Source organism: Hippocampus comes, unplaced genomic scaffold (assembly GCF_001891065.2).
Source record: "Hippocampus comes isolate QL1 unplaced genomic scaffold, H_comes_QL1_v1.1 scaffold33, whole genome shotgun sequence".
In the NCBI taxonomy this organism is placed as follows: domain Eukaryota; kingdom Metazoa; phylum Chordata; class Actinopteri; order Syngnathiformes; family Syngnathidae; genus Hippocampus; species Hippocampus comes.
In genome coordinates, this window is record NW_017804842.1 from 507,824 (window position 1) to 530,137 (window position 22,314).

A 22,314-nucleotide genomic window follows, 5' to 3' on the forward strand; every position below is an offset into this window, starting at 1 on the left:
ACTCCCAAGCGTCTGTCCACTTTCTACTCACAGCCACAAACAGCACAGATGCGGAGGTGGTGAAAATAGGAACACGTTGGAACAGGCCCCCATTTTTTTTTTTTAAACGTCGGTGTATCAGTAAAAAGGTTATCGGAAAGAAATGCTCAAGCATACGTCACAAAACTGTCACTGTACTTCAGTACGTTATTCAAAGCATTTGTACTTGGCTACTTCCTATCACATGACAGCACAGATGTTAGTAAAGAGCAGCAATCCCCGGAGCGGATTCTTTCCTCTGAGAAACGCTTGGAAAGGAGAGGAAAAAGGAAAAAAAAAAAAAAAAGGGAAAGAAGTTGGCAGGGCTGTTGCTGGGCAACTCAACCTTTTTTCCTGCTCTTCCTGCTTTAGATAATAGAACACAAATGAGGCCAAACTTCAGCAAGATTGAGGGGGGGGGAAGCCGGGGGGGAACACCAACACATGAAATGCACGGAAACGGCACGCGAGGGTGAGTTTAAGAAATGTATTATTTCAACTACACCTGCTTCTGTTGTTATCTATTTTTACCGACATGCGAATGCATATTTGGTGTTTTGTTTGATTTTTTTTTCTTCCTTCCTCATGCCAACGCAGGAGGACGAGCATGGAACAGGAAATGGAACTTTGTGCCAACGAGGCTCACTTGACCCTCTTCTGGCTGCTTGATCCAATCTGGCTAAAGCAGCTAGAAGATTGTTTTCCTTTGATTTTTACTATTAAAACTCATTTTCACAGGTCACTAAAAGGCTGCTAACCTGATACTAACATGACCAAAATATGATCTCAACTTTTAACGGGGCTAACAAAGTACCAAAAGTCGCTGATGTTCATCGCAGATGCTACCCCAGGCCTAACACGTTAGCATCGTCGTGAAACGTTCTCGATTTTTGCGTGTACCTGGCTTGAGAAACGATGCTTTGCTAACAAATGCGCTAACATGTTCACAGGTCCAAGAGAGGCTGACATGCGTCCAAAGTAGGCCACAGTCACTTTAAAAAAAAAAAAAATGACCAGCAGCCACCAATACTTTGACAACAGGGGCTCACTGACAGCCAACTCGTTGTGATGCTTTGCTGTTCGACTCTTCAGTTTGCTGCTAACCCGCGCCGACACATGAAAATGAATCGGTGATTAACTTATGACTAGCTTTTATCTTATTTGAACACCCCAGAGAAGGTTTTGTTCTCATTTCTGCGCTGTGACACGATGCCATTGTCGTACGTACTCCGTTGGAGAGCCCTTTTGCCGTTTTTAATGTGAGGTTGGGAGGAAAAAGAGCCCCATTGTTGCCGAGGGTCAGCAAATCAAATGAGCGATTGTTTTGATGCTCTACCACCAACATGTGTGACTTTAATTAGGCCATTTCTTTTTTTTTTTCTTCTGAGTGTGGTTGGGGAGAAAGCCAGAAAATTTGCCTTTCAATTGACTCTTTGAGGCTCTTGACATGCAGTGGCTACAAAAAGTCTACACACCCTTATTCAAATGGCATTTTTTGGGGCGCGGAGGGGGGGCAACAAACGAATGAGTTAAATCAATTCAAAACTTTTTTTCACCATTGTGACTTGAACTGGGACACCTCAATTGGGGAACCAAAAATGTTTTGGGATGGTTTTTTTGGAACTGCGAGCGGAAAGTAAGCCTTTGTGCGGTTGCAGAAGTGTGCACACCCTCTGTAATTTATTATTATTATTTCATGTCTGGGCTCTGCGGTAGGGTGGCTTTGGAAATTTCCTTCACCAGTATGACAAAACTCATGATCCCAAAGTCCAACTGTTTGCGCAAAGTATGCTTGCCCTGAAAACATTACTGCTCATCACCAAAATCGGATAGAAAAACTGCTTCTGAAATCCTAATATTCGGTCGGCCTGTCTATAGTTCGGTGCTATAAGTAGTCCCAAGTAGCTTTACCCCCCCCCCCAAAAAAAAAAAAAACATTTCAAAGTAGCCGCGACCAATTCAACCAAACATTACGGAAAACTTTGCACTTTTTTGACATCGCCTTGGGTCAATCACGACCTTGTCGTGCGATCGGCGTGTACGTCATGGCCACAAGCACACAGACATCACTCCGCAACTTCACTTTTAACACAACCTTCCCCGTCGTTTCGCTCATCATTATGCAACGACGGTAACTCGCGAGCTTACCTATCGGTGAGCGTTGTCTGTGTCCCGCTCATTGGGCTTCCCTTGCTGTTGTCCAACTTTTTTTTTTCAGCCGAATAACATGTTCATAACGCCGTTTTAGTGTAATAAAAAGAACACTTGTCTCTTCGGGCTTGGTGAAGCATCCAACCAGAATCCGTTATATTCTTTTTGGGGAGTGTTTCCTGGAAGAAAAAAAAAATCACAACTGCCGCTCCTCCACAAGCTTTTTTTCCTCTTAAGAGTCTGTTCTATTTTCTCCACCCTTTGTTCTGTTTGAAAACAAACAAGCAAAAAAAAGAACGTAAAAACACTCCCACGGAGTGTACTTTACTATTAGCACTCCGAGACGGTTGTATCTTTATTTTCCGTGGGAAAGTGTTCCCTCATGACACCGTGGTGTCATGGATGGATCCTGGAAGGGTGAGGGGAGGGGGATTGTGTCAAACTTCGGCCGGGTTCAAAATCCGCAATTAAAAGTTCGCCGTCGCGTCCCCTGTCAATGGCGTCGTCTCTCAATCACCAATTCGGCCCACTGCAATTGTTTTTTTCCCCCAATCAATCTTCACACGGATGCAAAATTGAAGGAAATGCTTTCGCCTCCGTCCTCTTCTCTTCCCCTCGGTTGGCAAAAAAAAAAAAAAAGATGCGTTCAAATGCTCATCGTAATCCTTCGAGGGACTGATTAAAACTGCAAAATTATCAAATGAAAATTTATACCTACTCCACACCGTTAGTGAGTAAAGCTCAATTAATACAGAAATGATCATAAAACAAACTGGAGTCACAATCGAGTCTTTTACGTGTGTCTTCTGCCCACGTAGGCGTGTATTTGAACGGTCCGCGAAGTCATCGTTTGATTTTGAGGCTCCGCTGTTATTTGTCCCCGGTAGGTGGCAGCACTCGATAAAAGCGGGACAAAAAAAGCAATAAAAAAATCCCACGAAGGAGCAAGCTCCTTCCCTTTGGGCTGATCTCTGCTAACAGACAACGTAAACATTGGCACATTTGACTTTAAACTCATTTTTCGGGCGCTTGTCGCTCCGGTTCACTCGAGCAGAACATCGCTACGCAGCGACCTTGGATAAAATGTAACCGTCAGCTATGGCTGTTTGGAGTTGTGTATTTTTAACGCTGCCGAGGCCTTGTGTTTGTCCTGCTAACGAAAGGTAAGCCACTCCAGCAGAGGCTAACATTCGAAGCTAACGTCAGTCATTTGACCTCCCTCGCCCCCCGCCGCTAAACATCATTTGCTCTTATGAAGTAATGACACCCTTTGGATGCGTTATCGTTTGCTGAACCTAATGTGTTCCCCGTGGCGGGAAATAGTCAGTAAAATGACAGAACGCACACACCCATCGTCCACAGCCGTTTCCCGTGATTCTCTGTGAGTTGCTTGGGAGAAACAATGAGGCGCGCGACCTGTCATTATTGTTTGCATCGTTCCACTTGTAGTTCAAGTTTTAGCACTGTCAAATTAGTGTCATATTAAGGCTGGCTTAAATTCAAACCCGGGCAAGTGATTGCCCTCGCAGAGCTGCGAAATTGCCATCCAGATTGATCAATTTCACCTGTGCCTTGAGATATGACAATAAAGTTGTATCCAATCCAATACGGGCGCCCTGACTCTTGTGTGTGGTTTAAATCCGAGACACCAACTTTCAAGTGTTAGGCGCCGTGTTTCTTGCGAGCCGTGCTCCCACATGTAGACGGACAAGAACACAATACTCACAGGCAGATCTTCTTTATCCTCTGAAGGAATAAGACTAATTCTATTGCAGCTTCCTGAGGGTTTTTTTTTTTTTTATGCGGGGTTAGTCTGCCAACTGTATTTTTAGTGAAGATAATGTTGCCATTATTGTTGTCGTTAGCCAATGATTCAGCTGGAGAAACCGCTGCTGACTGGGACCATGCCGGTGGTCTGGCCCACCATCCTTGACCTGGGCAGGGATGAGTGCAAAAGGATACTGCGCAAACTGGGTAAGCTCCAAGTTGGCATCCTCGGTCAAAAGATTGCCATCCAGATCAGCACGGTTTCTAATATCTCAGCATGTGAAAACTGCCATCGGCACAAGATAGAGAAAGGTTTAAGAGACTCTCTTCATGGCGGATGAGGATGAATCGTAAAACCCATCTCGGTTCGAGGTCCTTTGTTTGTATTCGAAGGAGCTTTATGCGATTGAGGCCCCCCACGGTATGAACGCGTTGTCCCCCTCTTGGCAGAGCTGGAAGCGTACGCCGGCGTCATCAGCGCCCTGCGAGCTCAGGGAGACCTTACTAAGGACAAGAAGGATCTGCTGGGAGAGCTCACCAAAATCCTCGGGTAATTCTTAGCGTGTGCCACTTTTTTTTTTTTTGGGTGTGCATTTCTAATTTTCCATGACATGATTCCCAAGGTAATTATGGGTATGCGTAATAGTTCCACAATTCTCCACTGATGCAAACAATCCCAAATTGATAGCGTTCAACTCATTCAAGACATTGATAGAATTATTTTTCACATCCCTTGAAATGAAAGCAGATTTCCTTTCCCCTACTGGTACAAAACCATCGCAACTCCAAAAGGACATTGCGGAATCTATTTTTCCACATTGCATTAATTTCCAGTCCATCCAAAAATTCAAGACGACATCAGTTTCCATTTCCTTCCACAGTTCTCCACCAACGTGAAAATTGTACAGCTCATTCTGGACATTTGCTTCCCATTCTGCAGTGACTATTTTGCTCTTGGGTTAGCTTACCTACTGTTAGCGGGGCTAGCGTCGAAACAATTTTCATTACAAATTGCAAAATCGCAGCAAACTCAGTCGCTGCAATTTCAGCAATTCTCCTTGTACGAGTACTGCAATTCAGTATCTTTCAAATGACCAGTCGTCACTTTGTACTTTTTCCACATTCCGCGGCATTTCAGCTTGGCATTCGCAGGCAAATGTTTCCACAAATTGCATTCTCTGGTTTCACTTGACTTCCTCTCCTTAGCATCTCAACCGAGCGCCACCGCGCCGAAGTGCGCCGCGCCGTCAACGACGAGCGCCTTTGCACCGTCGCGTACCAGTGAGTGACTCGCCGCCGGCGAAAGCTTCGGTCGGTAATCAAGTGCGCCTCACTCACCCGCCTTTGGTGGCGTCCCCGCAGCATGGCGGGTCAGAACAGCTCGTCCGAATGGTCCATCGAGGGCCGCCGGCTGGTGCCGCTGATGCCCCGGCTGGTCCCGCAGACGGCCTTCACCGCCACGGCCAACGCGGTCGCCAGCGCCGCCGCCACTCACAACGCCTCCATGCTGTTGCCGGCTGAGACGGGGAACAAGGAAGGTGGGTGGGCGCCATTTTGTCACCAAGCTGGGTTTCGCGTTGACGAGAGCCCAGTGCCGCCATGTGACCGTCTCGGGACACCCAAAAAGGCGAATAGCTCCACTTGTCTCAGTCTCCGCACGAGTCTGACAAACTAGCGGCAGAAAGCACAAAGGCAGGCTATTGCTCTGTGACATCGCCTGTCACAAGGTTCTTTGATTTTTTTGCAGCACTTGTGACATCACTTTTTCTCTTGTGTCGCAACAAAGGCGATTCCGCTGGGGTCACAAATGTAGTCCAAAGAGCTGCATTTTTTTTTTTTTTCTCAGCTTGTCTGTTTTAGTTTCTCACTGCCCTGAAAACATTAAAAACTCCTCACTGCCAGCCCTCCCAGTGAAAAGGGTCCTCCCCCGACGTGCTGAGTTTGTCCCTTCTTAGGGCTGTGGCACCTGAACAATCTGAGTTTCATATTGAGTCATTTAGCGCCATCTGGTGGCGCCTTTGGCCATTTTCCCAAAAAACAAAAACCCCAAAAAAACATGGGGACCATTTTCAGTGAGTAGCTGGGGATTGGTTGCACTGGGGGGGAAAACGTGTCAAATGGAGAAGCGCACAAATCTGAAGTGACAAGACTCCTCCGCCTTTTCCTCGCAGTGGTCGTGTGTTACTCCTACACGAGCACGACGGGCACCTCCAGCAGCTCCACGGCATCCAGCGGCGCCACGGGAACGGCCACCAAGTCCCCGCGGCCGCCCAGCCCGTCGTCCAGCGTGGTGGTGCTGCCCAGCGGAAGCACCGTCTACGTCAAAAGTCGGCCGAACGACACCGCGCGACGCTCTCCGCGGAAAGCGGCGCGTGCGTAAAACGGACGTGCTCTTGATTTTAGGCGTGAGCTGCTCCGATGAGGACGAGAAGCCGCGCAAGCGACGTCGCACCAACTCGTCCAGCTCGTCGCCGGTGCTGCTGAAGGAGGTGGCCAAGGTGTCGTCGCCCGTGGCCAAGCACGTGGCGGCGGCGCCGGTGGTGAGCGGCAGCCCCAAGATGAGCAACATCATGCAGAGCATCGCCAACTCGCTGCCGCCGCACCTGTCGCCCGTCAAGATCACCTTCACCAAGCCCACCATTCAGACCACCAGCAGCACCACGCAAAAGGTGGCCGCCGCACATCTGCAACCGGCAATAATCCTTTTGCGTTCAACTCAACTGGCGTTCTCCTTGGCAGGTGATCATCGTGACGACGTCGCCCAGCTCCAACTTTGTGCCCAACATCCTGTCCAAGTCCCACAACAACGCCGGCGTGTCCAAGTTGGCCTCCAGCTCCATCCTGACCACGCCCACCCACAAGCAGACGGTGGTCTTCCCGGCGGCCACTTCCAGCCCCTCGGCCGCGCCGGCCGTCACCGCCGTGGTCTCCTCGTCGCCCTCGGCTGTCATGTCCACCGTGTCCTCGTGTAAGTGGCGTCACGGAGCGGAACGTTCGATGCCGCGGCAGAAACCTCAAATGAGCAAACGTCTCATCCCTGTTTTGTGCTTTCAGGCGCCGCCTCGGCCGGCGTGAAGGTGGCCTCGGCCAGGCTGCCCTCCCCGAAGACCCTGGTGGGCTCCCCCGCGCAGATCCTGGGCCAGTTCCCCAAGCAACAGTCGCCCAAGCAGCTGCAGGCGTCGGCCATGGGGGCTTCCGGCGTGGGCCAGGCCGCCGCCGCCTCGCCGGGCCCCAAGCCCACTATCCAGATCAAGCAAGAGTCTGGTAAGAAACAGAGAATGAGGTGTTTATGGATTTATTGATTTTATAGGGTTTGCTTCCCCACATTTGTAGGATTCCCACTTTTCACATGATGCACAAAAAAGCCCCACGTTCATTTGTGAACGAATTTTGTGTGCGCAGGGGTGAAGATCATCACTCAGCAGGTCCAGCCCAGCAAAATCCTGCCCAAGCCGTCGTCAGGGGGTCTGTCCAGCAGCAGCAGCAGCAGCAGCAGCTCCTCCCCCATCATGGTGGTCAGCAGCAACGGAGCCATCATGACCACCAAGTTGGTCACTCAGCCCACAGGTTGCTGCCTCATTAGCTTTTCAACAAGTCCTTCTGGGAAACTGGCGGTGAAATTTCACCCCAAAAAGTTGAATAGAATGTGAGCAAGTGGTAGGGGACCGAGCCCAAAGTCAAGCAGGTCGCTTCGGCCCTTTCTTGGCACCAAAGCGAAACCGCTATGGCATATTCTCGACTGCGCCCAAGGTGCTAAAGGTCCTTCTGCAACGTTTGTGCTTGCAGCCACCCAGGCCACCTACACGCGGCCCGCCGTCACGCCCAACCTCGGCGCCCGCATCTCGGCCTCGGCCGGCGCCGCCACCTACGTCAAGACCACGAGCGGCAGCATCATCACGGTGGTGCCCAAGTCCTTGGCCACGCTGGGCGGGAAGATCATCAGCAGCAACATGGTGTCAGGTACAAGTGGTGTCTATGTTTATATTATAGATATCTGCGTAGGAATATGTCGATAGTGTGTGTACACAGATGTGTTTTGCGTCCACAGGCACCACCACAAAGATCACCACCATCCCCATGTCGTCCAAACCCAACGTGATCGTGGTCCAGAAAACCAGCGGCAAAGGCGCCACCATCCAAGGGCTGCCCGGCAAGAACGTGGTCACCACGCTGTTGAACGCGGGGGTCAGTCAATGCCATTCCACAATGTTTTTTTTTTTAAACAGGCACCAGCGTACCTCCGGGTGGTAGCACATCGGGGACCGTGTACCGACCTCAACTCAAAAAACGCAAGAGAGTCCACAATTTGCAATTTCATTAAAAAAAAAAAAAAAAGTCTTGCACCGTTGTGGCCGTGAACAAGAACCTTGATGGTTCGTTTGCTGGCCGCACCGTCGCAGGTCACCCGGAAATACGTGTAACATGGCGGCGGCAAAGTCTGCGGCAAGTAGTAGCATTGAGCGCGTGAGGATTCATTTTAACAAGCGTTGTACGCCGGCGTCAGGGAGAGAAGAGCCTGCAGGCCGTCCCGGGGACCAAACCGGCCATCATCACTGCCGGCAGGCCCATCACCAAGATGATCGTCACGCAGCCCAAAGGCCTGAGCGCCGGCGCCGCGTCCGCCGCCACCACCAAGATCATCCCCACCAAGATCGTCTACGGCCAGCAGGGCAAGACGCAGGTCAGACTTTCGTCACTTTCACTTCTGGGCTGTGCTAACCACTGTCAAGCAAGTGTAAAAATAAACCCTGATTGCTCTGTCCAAAAGAGATTACCAATCTCAATGTGTTTTTTTTTCTTCCTTCAAAATTCGAAATTGCAACTTTTTTTTTTTTTTTTTTTTTTTTGCTGCCTTTTTCTGGTGCAGGTGCTCATCAAGCCCAAGCCAGTGTACCAGACGGCCGTGGTGAGCGAACAGACGCGGCAGCTGGTCAGCGAGACCCTGCAGCAGGTCACCCGCTCGGTCGACGCGGGCCACGTTACCGCTCAAGACGGCGCTGCGAAGGACGAGTGCGGCGCCATCGCGGAAACCGCCGGCTCGGCCAGGGAAATGTCACACGGTAGGCGGGGCGCCGCGGTGGCAAAGTCCTGGCGATGGCTCTTGAAGCTGCATGGCATGTGCGGTAAGATTTTTGAATGCGGTCTCCGGCTCATCCCTCTCGCAGAGACGCAGGCGGTGCTGCACGTGCTGTCCTCCCGCGAGCAGGAGTGGACGGAACAGGAGGTGTCGGTGGAGTCGGCCCCGACCATCATCTACCAGGAGGTGACCGCCGCCGAATCCCAGTCCGCCACGTCCACCATTAAAGCTCTGCTGGAGCTGCAGCAGACCTCAGGTAAAATATGACACCCCCGCCCTTGGTTACGAACTCCTCACCTCATCTGAACATTGTTCCTTGACAACTGAGATGCCATCGGATGGCGGTAAAACAAAAACAGCCATCGCATCAGTACTTCAAAAAAAGAGAGAATTTGTGCATGCCGAACCGTCAGTATGTGGGGATTCACCGAACGTCAAATCGTCATCGAACATTGTGCATGTAGTGAAGGAGAAGGGCGAGTCCAAACCCAGGCAGCACGCGCACATCGACCTGAGCCAGATGGCCGTGCCCATCCAGCTGGCGCAGGAGAAGAGGAGCAGCCCGGAGTCGTCCCGGCCGCCCGGCCCCGAGGCTCAAGCGGGCGCCGCCGCTCCGCCGCCTGGTACACCCCGCCCAAAAAAACAATATGGCTGACGTTTTCCTCACAGCTAAAGTGAGCAGGACGGCTGCTTCGACGGAGGAGCACGCGGCCGCGTCCCCCGCGACCCCCTACAAAAGCGTCAGCCAGGTCCCCGTGGCAACCAAGCCGGTTGATGCACCGCCCGTAACCACGGTGACGCACATCGGCCTCAGGGTGAGGAGAAAGTGTAGTCTTTTCACTGTGTTAAAAAAAAAAAAGTTTCACCAGGCGGCACCACGTTGGGGAGACCTGTCTATCGTGACAGAAAGTGAAATTCAATCAATAAAAATCATCCCCCGACATTGGTGACTCAATTGGGTTGACATGTCACGACAGGACGTACAAAAATGTCCCGAATTTAACAGCAAGTCGCCCGTTTTACTCTGAGGCTGCCATTTCGGGCAAATTCATTCAGTGTGCTTCCTGGAAAGTTAGTCAAGTTCAGCCACTGACACCGGTTTCACTGGTCAAAAAAAGGTTTTGGGTCCAAAGAAGCCATTTTGGCTTGCAGACTTTTCCCTGAAAAGTTATTCCAAAAAACTAACAAAAAATTAGATCTCGACACCAATTTGATGAATCGACACCAAATTGGGTGGAAATGTCGATCATAACAGGATGCACAAAAAAGGACCCATGGCACAACTGAAACAGGAAGTCGGCCGTTTTGTTGACGCAGCCATTTTAGTGCAGGACTGCAGAGTTCATACCCGGACAAACTCCTACTCCTGGAAGTGTCAGGAGTATTCTCCTTTATTGATTGATTGATTTTTTTATTTGCATAACGTCATCTTTTGTGTTGCAGCCTTCCGATGGTAAAAGCGAGTCCATGTTGGAGGTGAGCGAGCTGGAAGGCGACACGCTGGACCCTCAGACAGGCTTGTTTTACCGCTCCAGCAACCAGACGGACGCCCCCAAGCAAGCCCCCCACGCCGCTCCTCAGCTCACAGCTGCCAGCCACCCAGAAGGCACCACTCCACCTCTTCCTCCTCTTCCTCTTCCTCCTCCTCCTCCTCTTCCTCCTCCTCCTCCTCCTCCACCTCCTCCACCGCAGCTGCAGAGTAAACCTCAGCTCAGCCAGGCTCCTCCCCCCTCCTCTTCCTCGCCCTCCTCTTCGTCCTCACCGGCCAAGAAGCTCCCCAAACTGAGAGAGCAGAGTCCGGCCAAGCCTCAGGGTGCCGCCCCCTCGCCCGTCACGCCGCAGCTGCCCAAACTGCAGCAGGCGCCCACGTCGCACCACAGGCCGCTGCACGCGCCCATGTCGCACCCTCCGCCGCTGCAGGCGCACCACCCCATTGGCGCCGACAAGGCCGCGCCGGTACAGGTCAGTCCTTCAACATATCGTGCAAATTGTACATGCGATACATATCGAGTTGGCTAAATTATCGGAGAACTTTAAAAACACATGCCACCTAATTTTCTGACATCAATTGTAAATTTTACAATATTTGCTCTTTGTTTTCCAGATTAAAAAAACAACGTATTAATAACTTCGGTCAACATTTTCTACCTCAATTTTTAAATCAGATAAGAGTAAACGTTGCTCAAGTGGGGAGAAAAAAAAGTGACTTGTGTGTTAACGGCAAATGTCGTGTCACGTGTCGGAGCGCAGCAGCCAATCATCACGCAGAGCGCCACCGTCACCAAAATCACCTTCGGCGGCGTCCACCACCAGCAGCAGGCGGCCCACGCGCCGCCCGTCCCCAGCGACGAGGCCGAGTTGGTGGGCGAGCCGGGCTCGGGGCCGGCGGTGGACGAGGAGGCGTCCGTGTCCGACATCCTCAAGATCTCCATGATGGAGGCCCAGATCGACCCCGGCACCGAGCCCGTGCTGGTGGATTCGTCCGGCGAGCGGCCATCCCTGGCGCAGGCCCTGGAGGCCAAGCGAGCGGCGGCCGTGGCGGCCCAACACTTTGCCAAAGAGCGCCTGGAGGTGATCCAGGTACGTCTGCGCTCCTTTCCATGCACCTTCATTATCGCCTTTGCCCAGTTTCAGTTTTCTGGACAATGTCTTTGCAATGCTTATTTTTGGTCATTTCATTTAACTTTGTGTTGACCCCCCCAACCCCCCCCCCCCCTCAAAAAAAAAAGGAGGAAAAATGAATAGAAGCTAGATTTGACTCGTGTGTGTTTTTTGCGGTGCGCAGGTGATCCCTCAGTACTCGATTGTGCCGGACTCGAGCCAGTCCAACGTGGTGGTGGAGCCCAGTGGCTTCCTGGAGATCACCAACTACACCAGCCAGCAGCTGGATGATGACGACGGCCCCGCCGAGCACGATGTGGACAGTGGTAACGACGCCGGCCCCCCCACGCCCTAGAACGGACCCCGCCCCGACCTCTTGATATACCCACTTTGTAACAGGGTACGTCGGACTTTTCTAGCCACTTTAAACTCTTCTCTCTCTCGCTCACGGATTTTTGATAGGAATGACAATGGATCAAAATAGTGTTGCAAAAGAAGGAATTGATGTACCGTTTTTGTTTTTTTTTGTAAGATACAATACCAAGAATTCATCTTAGTGTTTCAGCTTTTCCTTTTGTACCTTTTCAAAGTTGTCCACGGGATTTGTGTAATCTCCAAAATAAATGATCCCACTAGAAAACGTTTGTGTCACTTGTGAAGAGGAAAAATTTGGGCGTCAGTATTAAAAGCTCATCCACCTTCAGTGTACTAATTAAGATGGGAACATTTTATTCGCCCGGAAAATATTAGTTTACACAACACATCTTTTTGCGTTCTGGATTAAAGTGTGAAAACAGGTCACTCCCAATTTATTTATTTATCCCTGAAATATCAAATGTTCTTTCCTGGATTTTATAACATTTGTTTTTTTATATGATGTACATTGTGCCCCTGACCTCCCCCCACATGAACAATTTCTTTCGTTTTTAAGATAAAATGGAGACATGAGTAGAACATGATAGTTCTGTGGCAGTGGAGATCTTTGGCAAAAGTTCCAAATGTGTAAATAGCCACATGGTGGCATAGGACAGCCACATTTGCTCGGATGGGAGGTCAAGAACGCAAAAAAAAAACGGTCTCATTTTGCTGGATTGATGTCAAAGCCTGTTATTCATTGCAAACATTTATTATCATTTCTTCTTCTTACACGTTTATGATGCAAACCACACCGCCGCCGCCGCCACCACTACCACCAGCCTTGCTTTTGGAATGCAGTCGCCGCCTGCTGCTGCTGGAATGAAGAGAGACACAAGGGAACTGGACATGTGTGCTAATATCCCCCCCGCCCTCAAAATGGCATCTTCCTCCTACTTTTCTAACCGTAATCTTAAAAAAAAAAAAAAAAAGGGGGGGGGGGGGTTTACAACTGAAACAGAACAAGGCATGCATAATGTAACGAACATAAAGGATACAACGTCCATGTACCATTTTGGTGTACATTTCATACATTTGTAATATTGAGCTATTGCGCTACTTTTTTTAATATCAAAATATATATTAAAGAAAAGCGAATTGGGATTTTTTTTTTCTCTCAGTGTGAGCAAGGCAAGGAGGGGTGTTGGTCCTTTCCATTTATTGATGCTGTCATAAAAGTAAACAAAAAACATGATTGAATAGAAATGCCATGTATAGAACAAATGGATGCCGGTGTATGGAAGGGGGGGGGGGGAGTTGTCCACTTTGCGCTATAGAGAGGGACAAACGAATGTGTGGTTGTGTAAGTGCAGAACCCAAAGAACCAATAAAAGTCTATTGGGATCGAGTTGTTGTCATCGTCGTCTTGGTGGTGGGTGGGCGGTCACGCCCGCCGCCGCCGCCGCTGCTCTTTCTGTTTGTTGTAGTTGCGGTGAGGGTGCGGCAGGTGGCGCCGCCTTCAGTCGATGTACTGCGAGAGCCAGCGGAATCCCTCTCCATATCCTTGGCGCTTCAGCACGGTGCACATAAACACCTCCAGGGGTCTCGTGTTCAGCTCCTTCAGCGGGATGTTGCCCTGCGGTAAACCACACGCGCTCTGTCAAAGCCCTTTCAGTTTGAAGAACTTTTTTTTTTTTTTTAAGGCAGCCCAGCAGCGTCGCAGTCGGCATGGTGGTTCCGGGCGGCTGCTCACCTTGCCCGTCGTCTGGCCGTACAGTCCAAACATTTCCCTCAGCTGCTCCTCACTGATGGCCTCCGGCCGGTCGATCTTGTTGCCCAGGATGAGGATGGGCACGTTCCCGATGGTCTCGTCCGTCATCAAACCCTGAACACGCGCAAAAGCCACACACATGCGTTATCACCAGGAGGAAAGAAAGGCCGCGGTCCGACGTTCGCTGAACAGGCGCCATGAAGTGACAACCTTGGCCACGAGGGGGCGGTACGATACCAATGTACGGGTACACGCGTATGGAGCCGATGACCACAACTCGGTAAGTCACAAGAATATGAGTTGGTCTTTACATAGGATAAAGAATACATGCCTGTGAGTATGATTGTCTGTCTACGTGTGTTGCACAATCAAATGTGTTAAACCATCTATTGCTCAAAGGGTCATTTGCGACATGCATGCAAGGTTTGCTCGTTTCTGATGGGCAGCTAGCATTAAATTAAGCTGGACTTTTTTTTTTTTTTTTCCCTCAAGAAGAAGAATTGTTCCAACTGTGGCTGGTTGTGACTTTTTCAGTTCTTGGACTTTTGGGTGGAAATGCATCCGGGGTCCTATTGGAGGTCACTCACATCAAGCTCCGCTTTGGATTCTGCCAATCTGAAGCCGTCGGCGCAGTCCACGAGGAAAACGATGCCGTTGATGGCAGGGAGGTAGTGTTTCCACACTCTGCGGGCTGGCGGCAGCACGGGCACAGCAGGGGTTATTTGCAGCCACTTTGGGTCGCCGTAGCGCCAAGAAGCACCACCCACCTTGCGCGTGGCCTCCAAGGTCAAACGTGGTGAACGTCATGCCGGCAATCGTCAGCTCTTCTGAGGCTGCGTGACGATGAGGAGATGGAAGCAATCAAAAATGTCAGTGAAGGAAAAGGCAAAGCGTTCGGTTTCACATGGTGCTTGGCTGCGCTACTGACTGGGATGTAAAGTGGGCACGTGCTGTCCCAGTCTGTCGTCTTTGAGCATGTGCAGTAGCGTGGTTTTGCCGGCATTGTCCAGGCCGAGGAACACGAGCTTGCCCGACTTCTTGTACAGTCCTGCAAACAAAGGGCAACGTGTAGGGCTCAAAAAGAGGCAAATTGTGACACCCCTCCCCCACCAATAAGGTCAAGACCTACTCACTGACCGGCAGTTGTTTTTTGCCCCCCCCACCCCAAATTGCAGTCTTTACAGTTTGGAAATTTCATTGTACTCACTGCAGTGTCGATTCATGGTTCAATCCAAGTAATCGGACCAAAATGGATTTTGGATGATCAGCCAATAGTGACGCAACCAATGTGAGCCAAGAGCAACCCGGTTCCAGGTCATGTGACGTGCACCCTAATCAATGCATCAATCTGACTTTGGGACATTGTCATTTGCGCCGCATTTGGTTTGACGCTAAAATCTAATGTCACGTCGCACATCGACGGGGAAACAAAGTCTTTTGGAGGTGATAAATGAAGGAAACGTTAGTTTGACTCCCATCTTTTGTAATCATTCCTCTAAGGATGTTTTTTTTTTGGGTGCATGCCGTACTGAAAACACCTTTTATGCGTTTGCCCTCCTGTGAGTCAGCCGCCACTCCCGACCCAAAGCTACTTGTCATGCCTTGACTGCGACTGACGAGCGCGGGGTGCGACCTGCGTGACAGGGAGAACAGGACCGACCGCCACCGCTCTGGCCAGAAGAGCGGTCGCAAGGCCACGCACTGATGCGCTCGAGAACGCAGGCAGCATTTGAGGGGTTGCTAGCATTAGGGCCTCGCGTGCAGACTTGAGGGGAAGTGAGAAGTACAAGCATTGAGTGTGTGTGTGCGTGGTCTCGAAAAGTCGATAAGTTGTCGTACTCACCTAAAAACTGTAGTACACTATTGAACCCGCTATAAATCCAATCAAATATGAATGACATATTTGGAGCTGTTCAATCCTGTGAAAGGAAGCACATCCGAGAATTACAACCAAGGCAGAAAAAAGGCAAGGCAAAGTTTAGGTTCAGCTGGCAAAACATCAAGTGGTACAGTTGGCACAATGTTGGCAAATTAATTTCACAATTAAAGGAAAGTAGAAAAAAAAAGTATTATACGCTTAAGCACTTGTACTGTCTTTGCGTGGGAAAAATTTTGAGGTTGTGGCTTTTCTTTTCCTTCTTTGAAATCCCTTTCTCGAGCACCGTAACCAGTCGCGTCCTCTCCTCGCGCTAGTGATGTAACATCTTCGGGGCTAAAGTGTAACAGAGCCAAAGGTTGCCACCACATCGACTTCAGCCGAGTTACACGTCATCCCAGGGGTCACGTCAGCCGCCTCGTTATTGGCGTCACGTGCGCTAAGAACATGCGAGCGAGCCCAATGCCGGCCGGCTCGATTGTAGCCAACGTGCGGAAAAAAAAAAAAAAAAACAAACAATTGTCAGCAGAGGTAATTACTTGGATAGCGTTGTTCTGAAGATAATATAGACAAATTTGGAGGTTCGTTGGAAAGTTCAGGCAAAGGAGAGAGAGGAAAAAAAAAAAAAAGAAAAACAAGGCCCTCGGTTTATGACATCCAATTATCTGAGATTACAAACTGCACATAATGAACTACTCGTAGCCTGGTTCACACATGCCTACCAGTTTGATGTTTTTTGAAAATTAAAGGTGGTAAAATGCATAATGAGTATAATTAGGCTATGTTGCGATTCCTCGCACCGGAATGTTGTCACACGAGTACTCTCCTGTGCACAAAGGCGCATCCGGGAGACAAAACACCCGGACGGCTTTCCTCTGTGACGAGCAGGGCAAATATGCGGTCCCGAGCGGTTGATCGATTTCCATCCCTTGACTTTGAATGGCGCTTAGCCCGTTTTCAACTCGCAGGTGAGCTGGAGCACGCCGAGCCCGCTGCCCTGCTGGCAGATTACGCCCCGGACTGGTCACCGGTCAATCTCTGGCCATTCAAACTTTCGGCGAGTGGGAAGTGAACCCACGCTTCCCACAGCATAGTCAGGTGAGCGGACCACTCGATCCATCGCTTTTATAAGATGAATTTATCTGGCTGATTTAAAAAATAACTAAATAAATGAATGTCATCAATTACTCGTCAGCAGCTTCCGTAATTCTGATGTGAACTTCACCTGGAATGACTCAACGCAAGGGCAGATGTCAAGTGCAGGTATCATTTTTGTCTACTCGGGCTCACCATCCACACATTCGATTGGGCTATATTGTGACTTTTGAGTGAATAACAGCTTTATGAAGGGAGAGAGGTGAGTGACATGGGCGTCAGTGACTGAGTGTGCTCAGGGTAGCTGTTGCGTGACCTCAGGCCGTCGGTGGCTCCCGTACGAATGTATCCGCGTGTTACATGTTGCTCATGTTTGTTCAGTCAAGCAATTGAAGGTGCACTGGTGACTGGGTCTCTTTTTATCCACAGCTGTACATGTGACTGCACTCATTTTTAGTCTTTTTTTTTTTTTATATCCCTGCAAAGTTTGAGGTAGGGATTTTATTACTCATTTTTCAATCTAATTATTCATGTCATTGTTTCAGGCCTAATTTTAATACATCAGTGACAGGAAATACGGTATGGTGGGTCCTTGATTTATGACAATCTCGTCGTCGTTTTACACTTACGGTGTACACATTTATTGGAATGATGATATTTTCGAGGATACTAACGCCACACAAGAGAATGTAACTCCGTTGTAAAAACCAATGTACAAGGAGTATTTTGTTATTCTTATTACAATGGTCAACAAATGTTTTTTTTTTTCCTTCCAATCAGAGATACATGTCAACTTTTCTAGATGATGCCAAGGAAGGCAATTGAGAACAGATTCTTATTTGCGGTGCTGACTTGGCATTATGATGGGAGTTGCAGACGAAAACGAGAAGACTAGTTTCCTCCCGTGGTGGGGGAGACAGGTCGATGAATTTCGCTGACACAAGTAACGTCAGAAGTACATTTGGAAAATAAAACACACCGATCTACTGGAAATGATGCTGCACTTCACCTCAAAACCGTTGCCTTAAGATAACGAGAGCTCGACTAGCTTTGGGTTCTTATTTAATCCCCGCCACGTCACGCCGAGATCAGGCTGTTTTCGAATCAGACTTGTTTAAATATAAAAAGGCGAACAAGGGAGTATCTAACAAAAAAAATATATATATACACATCTATACGCTATATGCTAGCGGCTCTCGGAGGAGCTAGCAGGAAGCTACTAGTTACGTGTCATTTTCTCCGATCGACGCCGTCGCATCGACAAGCCCCAAAACTGGTGAGCATCGAACTAACATAACATAAGCGACCCACTAAGACTAACCACAAAAAACAGCGAGTTGTTTTCAGAAAACACTTGCTCTTTCTTGACTAGAAGCAGTCGGATCGAAAAACCGAAGTTAGCCCAACTTGACGTTAGCATTGTTAGCCTAGCATGGGTCGCGACCGCGATGGCGAACGTTTCGCCTTAAGACGGCCGACTATGTGCGCGTCATCCGCCGGGAAACTCACTCGTTCTTCAGGCGTGGATTCGTCTGCCGAATACGTTGACTTGTCTGCTCATGTGAATGTGGCTTGGGGAAAAATGCGATGTGATCCCGCTGACAGCCAGCTCGCTCTTTCGATCGCTCGCCTGTCTCCCCCGTTTTTTTTTTTTCGTGTTGTTAACTGAGCCACGACACCGCAATGGCTTCTTCTGTTTCTACTTCGTCTTTATGTCGAACGGCGATTTGCACACTGTAGTATCACACTACCGCCATCTAGTGATTATACTTTAATCGCGTCGAACAGCGGTTGTTTAGAAAAAAACATGTCCGATAGGCGTGTAGACCAGTCAAAATCCCCAAATACAATCAATCAGTCTAAGTAGATCCAAAAAACATTATCATTTAGATTTAAATACACTCCGAACATACAATGCACATTTATTGTTCCGCTGGCGGAACATGCGTTACTGAGGCGGAACTATTTGAATGAGGCACCAAGCCCCATGTTATCGAACTTCTTTACTTCCGTAACACGTTATTTCTCATGTGACCACATTTTACCGAATTATAAACATATTGCGATTAACCTGAGTCAAAAGACGATCAATATTGTCATGTTAGGGGCATTTATTGATTCATTTTGTTAGCGTTAGCGTTTTCAACATGTCAGATTTACACACACTGACATAAGCATCTTCTCACGACCTAAGTGCAACAAAGACGATGACGTTGGATACCACCGATGACTGCAACGAAGCTGAAGTCCCCATGGAGCAAATGATCTCTCACACAGGCCGCGCTGAGCTGCATCATGCGCTGCAGGCCTGCATGGGCGAGTATCAGGACTGGCGAACTTGCCAGAGCCATGTAGGCATGTTTAAAAAATACATGGGTGGTTGGATGACCAACACCAAGACCACGCCGACCTAAGACCTGGCCATATGAGACCACAATCAAATGGGGTTTTGGCATGTCGAGGCACAGACTGTACGTCATTTCAATGTAATATGTACCAGATATGGATTAAACTTGTTTTTACTTGACATCTCCTGACTCTGCAAGCACAAATAAAGAAATCAAATTTGATGATACAATGTTCGAGAAAGAAGAATGTAAATGTCCTGGATTTGAGTAACAGTATGGCAACCTGATTCTTCCATGAAGAAAAGCAACAATGATGAAAATATTCGTTAGCTGCAATCCAAGGTCCCACAGAACATTTGAGGCAACTTCCAAACCACATGTGCAGCCTATCTGAGAAGCACTGCCTGCACCATGTTCAGATGGGCACAGGTTCTCGTTTTATGTGACTTTCTCCCCTGGTAATGATTTTTACGAAGCCGCCGGCTTTGTTTGAGACTATGTGACCCCTGCTAGAAACAAACCAAAGACATTAATGAAGCGCATTTGGGCGTAGAGACAAGTTGGCGTCCACAAGCGGCGCTTGTTTCTCCTCGACTGCAAAATGGAGAGCACGACAGGAAATGCCACGTGTACACACTGCGCATGCTCGACAATTTCGACGTTGATCCTTCTTGGGTGATCCCAATTTCCGGTTTGTACACGACTGCTTTCGCCTAGGCCTTGCTATTGCCGTAGTGTCACTTGCGACGGGGACTTTTCGTCCCGCAGCCATGGCCGTGTGATCGAGCAAGACAGACAGTCACATTTTTCAAGACAAACCCAGGCCGCCGGCACGAGGACGTTTGTTTCTTAACCCAGCGACTCGTTCCACAACCAGTAGGATAAAAGGAGAAGAAGAAGAGGCTAATCGCTCACCCAAGCTAACCGCTCCCAATCGGAACCCGGTGACCGTTTTCAAGATGTCAACTGCGGGCTTCAACGGCCAGAATGTGACTGGACAGCCATACGTCAACGGTAAAGTCTTGAGGCGAAAGGCGGTCACTTGTTTGGCTGTGAAACGTTTGCTAATGGTTAGCTCGCTGATTCGCCTTAAAAAGGGAGGGAGGGGGGTAAAGAAAAAGAAAGACGCCGTGCTAAGTTCGTCAAAGACCGTCGAGTCAACTTGCCCAAAGTTCGAGCTACTTTCTAAATAAACGCGTGTGTGTGACGTCGTGTCATCTTGATTTTAACTTGGATTTGTGGCAAAAAAAGCTCGGGCCGGAGTATTGAACTTGGTTGAAAAAATGAGCCTTCTGTCATTGGTGGTGGTGAGCAGCCGCGTTTTGATTCAATGAACAACTTCGTCATGTGCTCTCAAGCTTCTGGAAGGTCTTTTGTGGCTCAATATCCGCGCCCTGTTGTCATTAGCACAATCGAATGATTACGATATCAGCGTAGTAGCGTTCAAACTTTATCGGTGTCTTTTTTTTTTTTTTTTGCCCTACTTCTCACTGTCAATGTGGCACATGGGACTTGATCCAGTTGAAAAAAATACCTTAATTCTTGTGCACGAATCTCCTCTTCCTCAATTTAATGGGTTTTCTCTGTCTGCAGGGGTGCTTCTCACAACCACGTTTTAAAAACATCGAATGTTGTTTTTATATATTTTTTTCCTTCACGTGTTTATTGTGCAGTTTTCTTTGCTGCATCGTCCTGTGTCGGAAATACATTTCGAACCGGAACTTTGTTTCCCAACTTTGGATGAGCCTGTGAACATATTTCACACTTGGAAAAAAAATGATGACAAAAATAATGCAAAAAAACTATTATCTCACCTCAATTTACTCACAAATTGGAGTGGCTTGAAATGTATACCGTACCTGTTTAATAGAGCCCAAAGCTGTCATTTTGTTGTATGAGCGGCAACAGGTGGTTGCCCACATTAATGAGAGAGGGAGAGAGCATTTTGTGAAAGCTCAAACACTATAGAACAAAAATAAGACTGAGAAAGGGCTTTGGATGGCAAAATTATTTATTGTCAGCTATACAGCTAAGAAACAGGCATTTCTCTCCCTCAAAACGTAGGTGAGAAGCTGAGATTCATCACCTAATCTTGATCTTCAACTCATAAACTGTGCTGATCTCACCTCCGAAGCCATTTACAGGGAGCTTTTAGTCGTTACATTACAAACAATTTGGGCCTAACATCGACAATTTCCAGTGGATTAGGAGCCTCGGTCATTCATCCCCAGGCCTTTGAGAAGAGAGCTTGTCCTCGTAATCCATTTCCACGGCGGGACTGTCGTGATGCAGCGGAGAGCAACATATCATGACAGTTTGCCGTTGAATTACGAGGAATGTTCTTGTCATACTGGCAAAGATTTTTCCTGTTATTCAAGCGGGAAAAGATTGATCAGAGAGCCGCGTGGTGTCAAAAACTCCACCTTTTCGAGAAGCCTTATCTGCAAAAGTAAAGGATTCTCTTAGTATCTGCTATTTTAAGCATCAGCAAAACGTACAACAGTCACTCCCACGGAGCCACTCAGGGCAGATCAAGATTAAGGGAGCCAGTATGCAGGTACAGGTGTGCGCTGGCACTTCATTGGGTACAGTAGCGCGCTTGTGATCGTCAGTCAGGTGTGTTCACTTTTAAGCGAGCGCTCGCCATCCACCGGCGTGTTTGTGCGCTTTGTTTGCTCACGCCGCCGTTCAGTTGCCGGTGGGAAAGGGCCCTTTTTGTTCACGTGTCATTTAACTGTCAATTGGACGTGAAAATCAAATAATGCGTCCCGTGTGACGCGTTCGCCGCCTCGAGTGTTGGTACGAGTGAGCAGACTCGAGGGTTTCTCAAGATAGGTGTTCAACAAAAAGCATACAGTCAATAACGCTCAAATTAAACATGTCGCTTGTCGACGACTCAATTTCCATCTCCGTTTTCATTCAAGTAGCAGGAATGCTCCCTTGCCATTGACCCGAGTGGGCTCCGAGCCTCCCCAGCGTCTCTCTAACCTTGTGACATTTCCAACGGTTTGCAGGTCCTTCACAGAATCCAGTTGGTGTCCAGCAGCTCCCAGCGGTCAATTACGGCATGACACACCAACCCAGCTACATCCCGATGCAGGCCAAGGTTGCAGCGCCCCCAGCCCCCGGTCCCGGACTCTATCCCTCCGGGCCATACCAGCACATCCCTCCAGTCAGCTCCCATCAATCTGGCCCGCCGCCGCCCTCGTCCTATCCAGCCCCGCCCAACCAACCTCATCTCCCCCGCCCCCCTCCG

The 22,314-nt window shown here is 49.0% G+C and overlaps 4 protein-coding genes and 1 long non-coding RNA gene across 6 annotated transcripts in view; 3 read left to right on the forward strand and 2 right to left on the reverse strand.

Annotated features, from left to right (window-relative positions):
* arhgef12b (Rho guanine nucleotide exchange factor (GEF) 12b) overlaps positions 1–2,981 on the reverse strand; it is a 16,051-nt gene extending 13,070 nt beyond the window's left edge. The window contains 2 exon segments of the mRNA XM_019872661.1: positions 2,167–2,348; positions 2,498–2,981. Of these exon segments, the coding sequence (XP_019728220.1) occupies positions 2,167–2,198 (32 nt within the window). The 5' untranslated portion in view covers positions 2,199–2,348; positions 2,498–2,981.
* LOC109517573 (uncharacterized) overlaps positions 1–13,376 on the forward strand; it is a 20,516-nt gene extending 7,140 nt beyond the window's left edge. The window contains exons 2-3 of the long non-coding RNA XR_002168576.1: positions 122–128; positions 13,286–13,376. This is a non-coding gene — a long non-coding RNA (uncharacterized LOC109517573). The remainder of the gene's footprint in view (positions 1–121; positions 129–13,285) is intronic.
* Positions 219–12,254, forward strand: emsy (EMSY transcriptional repressor, BRCA2 interacting). Of its 2 annotated transcripts, XM_019872683.1 has the most exons (21): positions 219–490; positions 616–878; positions 4,035–4,143; positions 4,387–4,486; positions 5,143–5,217; positions 5,299–5,474; positions 6,108–6,263; positions 6,340–6,605; positions 6,676–6,904; positions 6,991–7,200; positions 7,339–7,503; positions 7,723–7,896; positions 7,985–8,121; positions 8,441–8,617; positions 8,804–8,996; positions 9,102–9,269; positions 9,478–9,636; positions 9,683–9,828; positions 10,457–10,975; positions 11,264–11,593; positions 11,799–12,254. In XM_019872683.1, the coding sequence occupies exons 3-21, from the start codon at positions 4,038–4,040 to the stop codon at positions 11,967–11,969; spliced, it is 3,657 nt and encodes a 1,218-aa protein (XP_019728242.1). In that variant the 5' UTR covers positions 219–490; positions 616–878; positions 4,035–4,037; the 3' UTR covers positions 11,970–12,254. The 2 variants fall into 2 exon arrangements, with proteins under 2 accessions (XP_019728242.1, XP_019728233.1); XM_019872674.1 differs by lacking the exons at positions 219–490; positions 616–878 and adding an exon at positions 3,107–3,332.
* On the reverse strand, positions 12,725–18,411 carry sar1b (secretion associated, Ras related GTPase 1B). The gene is made up of 7 exons (XM_019872770.1): positions 18,220–18,411; positions 15,583–15,658; positions 14,668–14,787; positions 14,507–14,572; positions 14,327–14,430; positions 13,722–13,853; positions 12,725–13,604 (listed from the first exon to the last, which is right to left on the reverse strand). The coding sequence occupies exons 2-7, from the start codon at positions 15,638–15,640 to the stop codon at positions 13,488–13,490; spliced, it is 597 nt and encodes a 198-aa protein (XP_019728329.1). The 5' UTR covers positions 15,641–15,658; positions 18,220–18,411; the 3' UTR covers positions 12,725–13,487.
* Positions 18,412–19,402: 991 nt separating this feature from the next.
* sec24a (SEC24 homolog A, COPII coat complex component) overlaps positions 19,403–22,314 on the forward strand; it is an 18,196-nt gene continuing 15,284 nt past the window's right edge. Inside the window, exons 1-2 of the mRNA XM_019871565.1 lie at positions 19,403–20,072; positions 22,073–22,303. Coding sequence (XP_019727124.1) covers positions 20,018–20,072; positions 22,073–22,303 — 286 coding nt within the window. The 5' untranslated portion in view covers positions 19,403–20,017. The remainder of the gene's footprint in view (positions 20,073–22,072; positions 22,304–22,314) is intronic.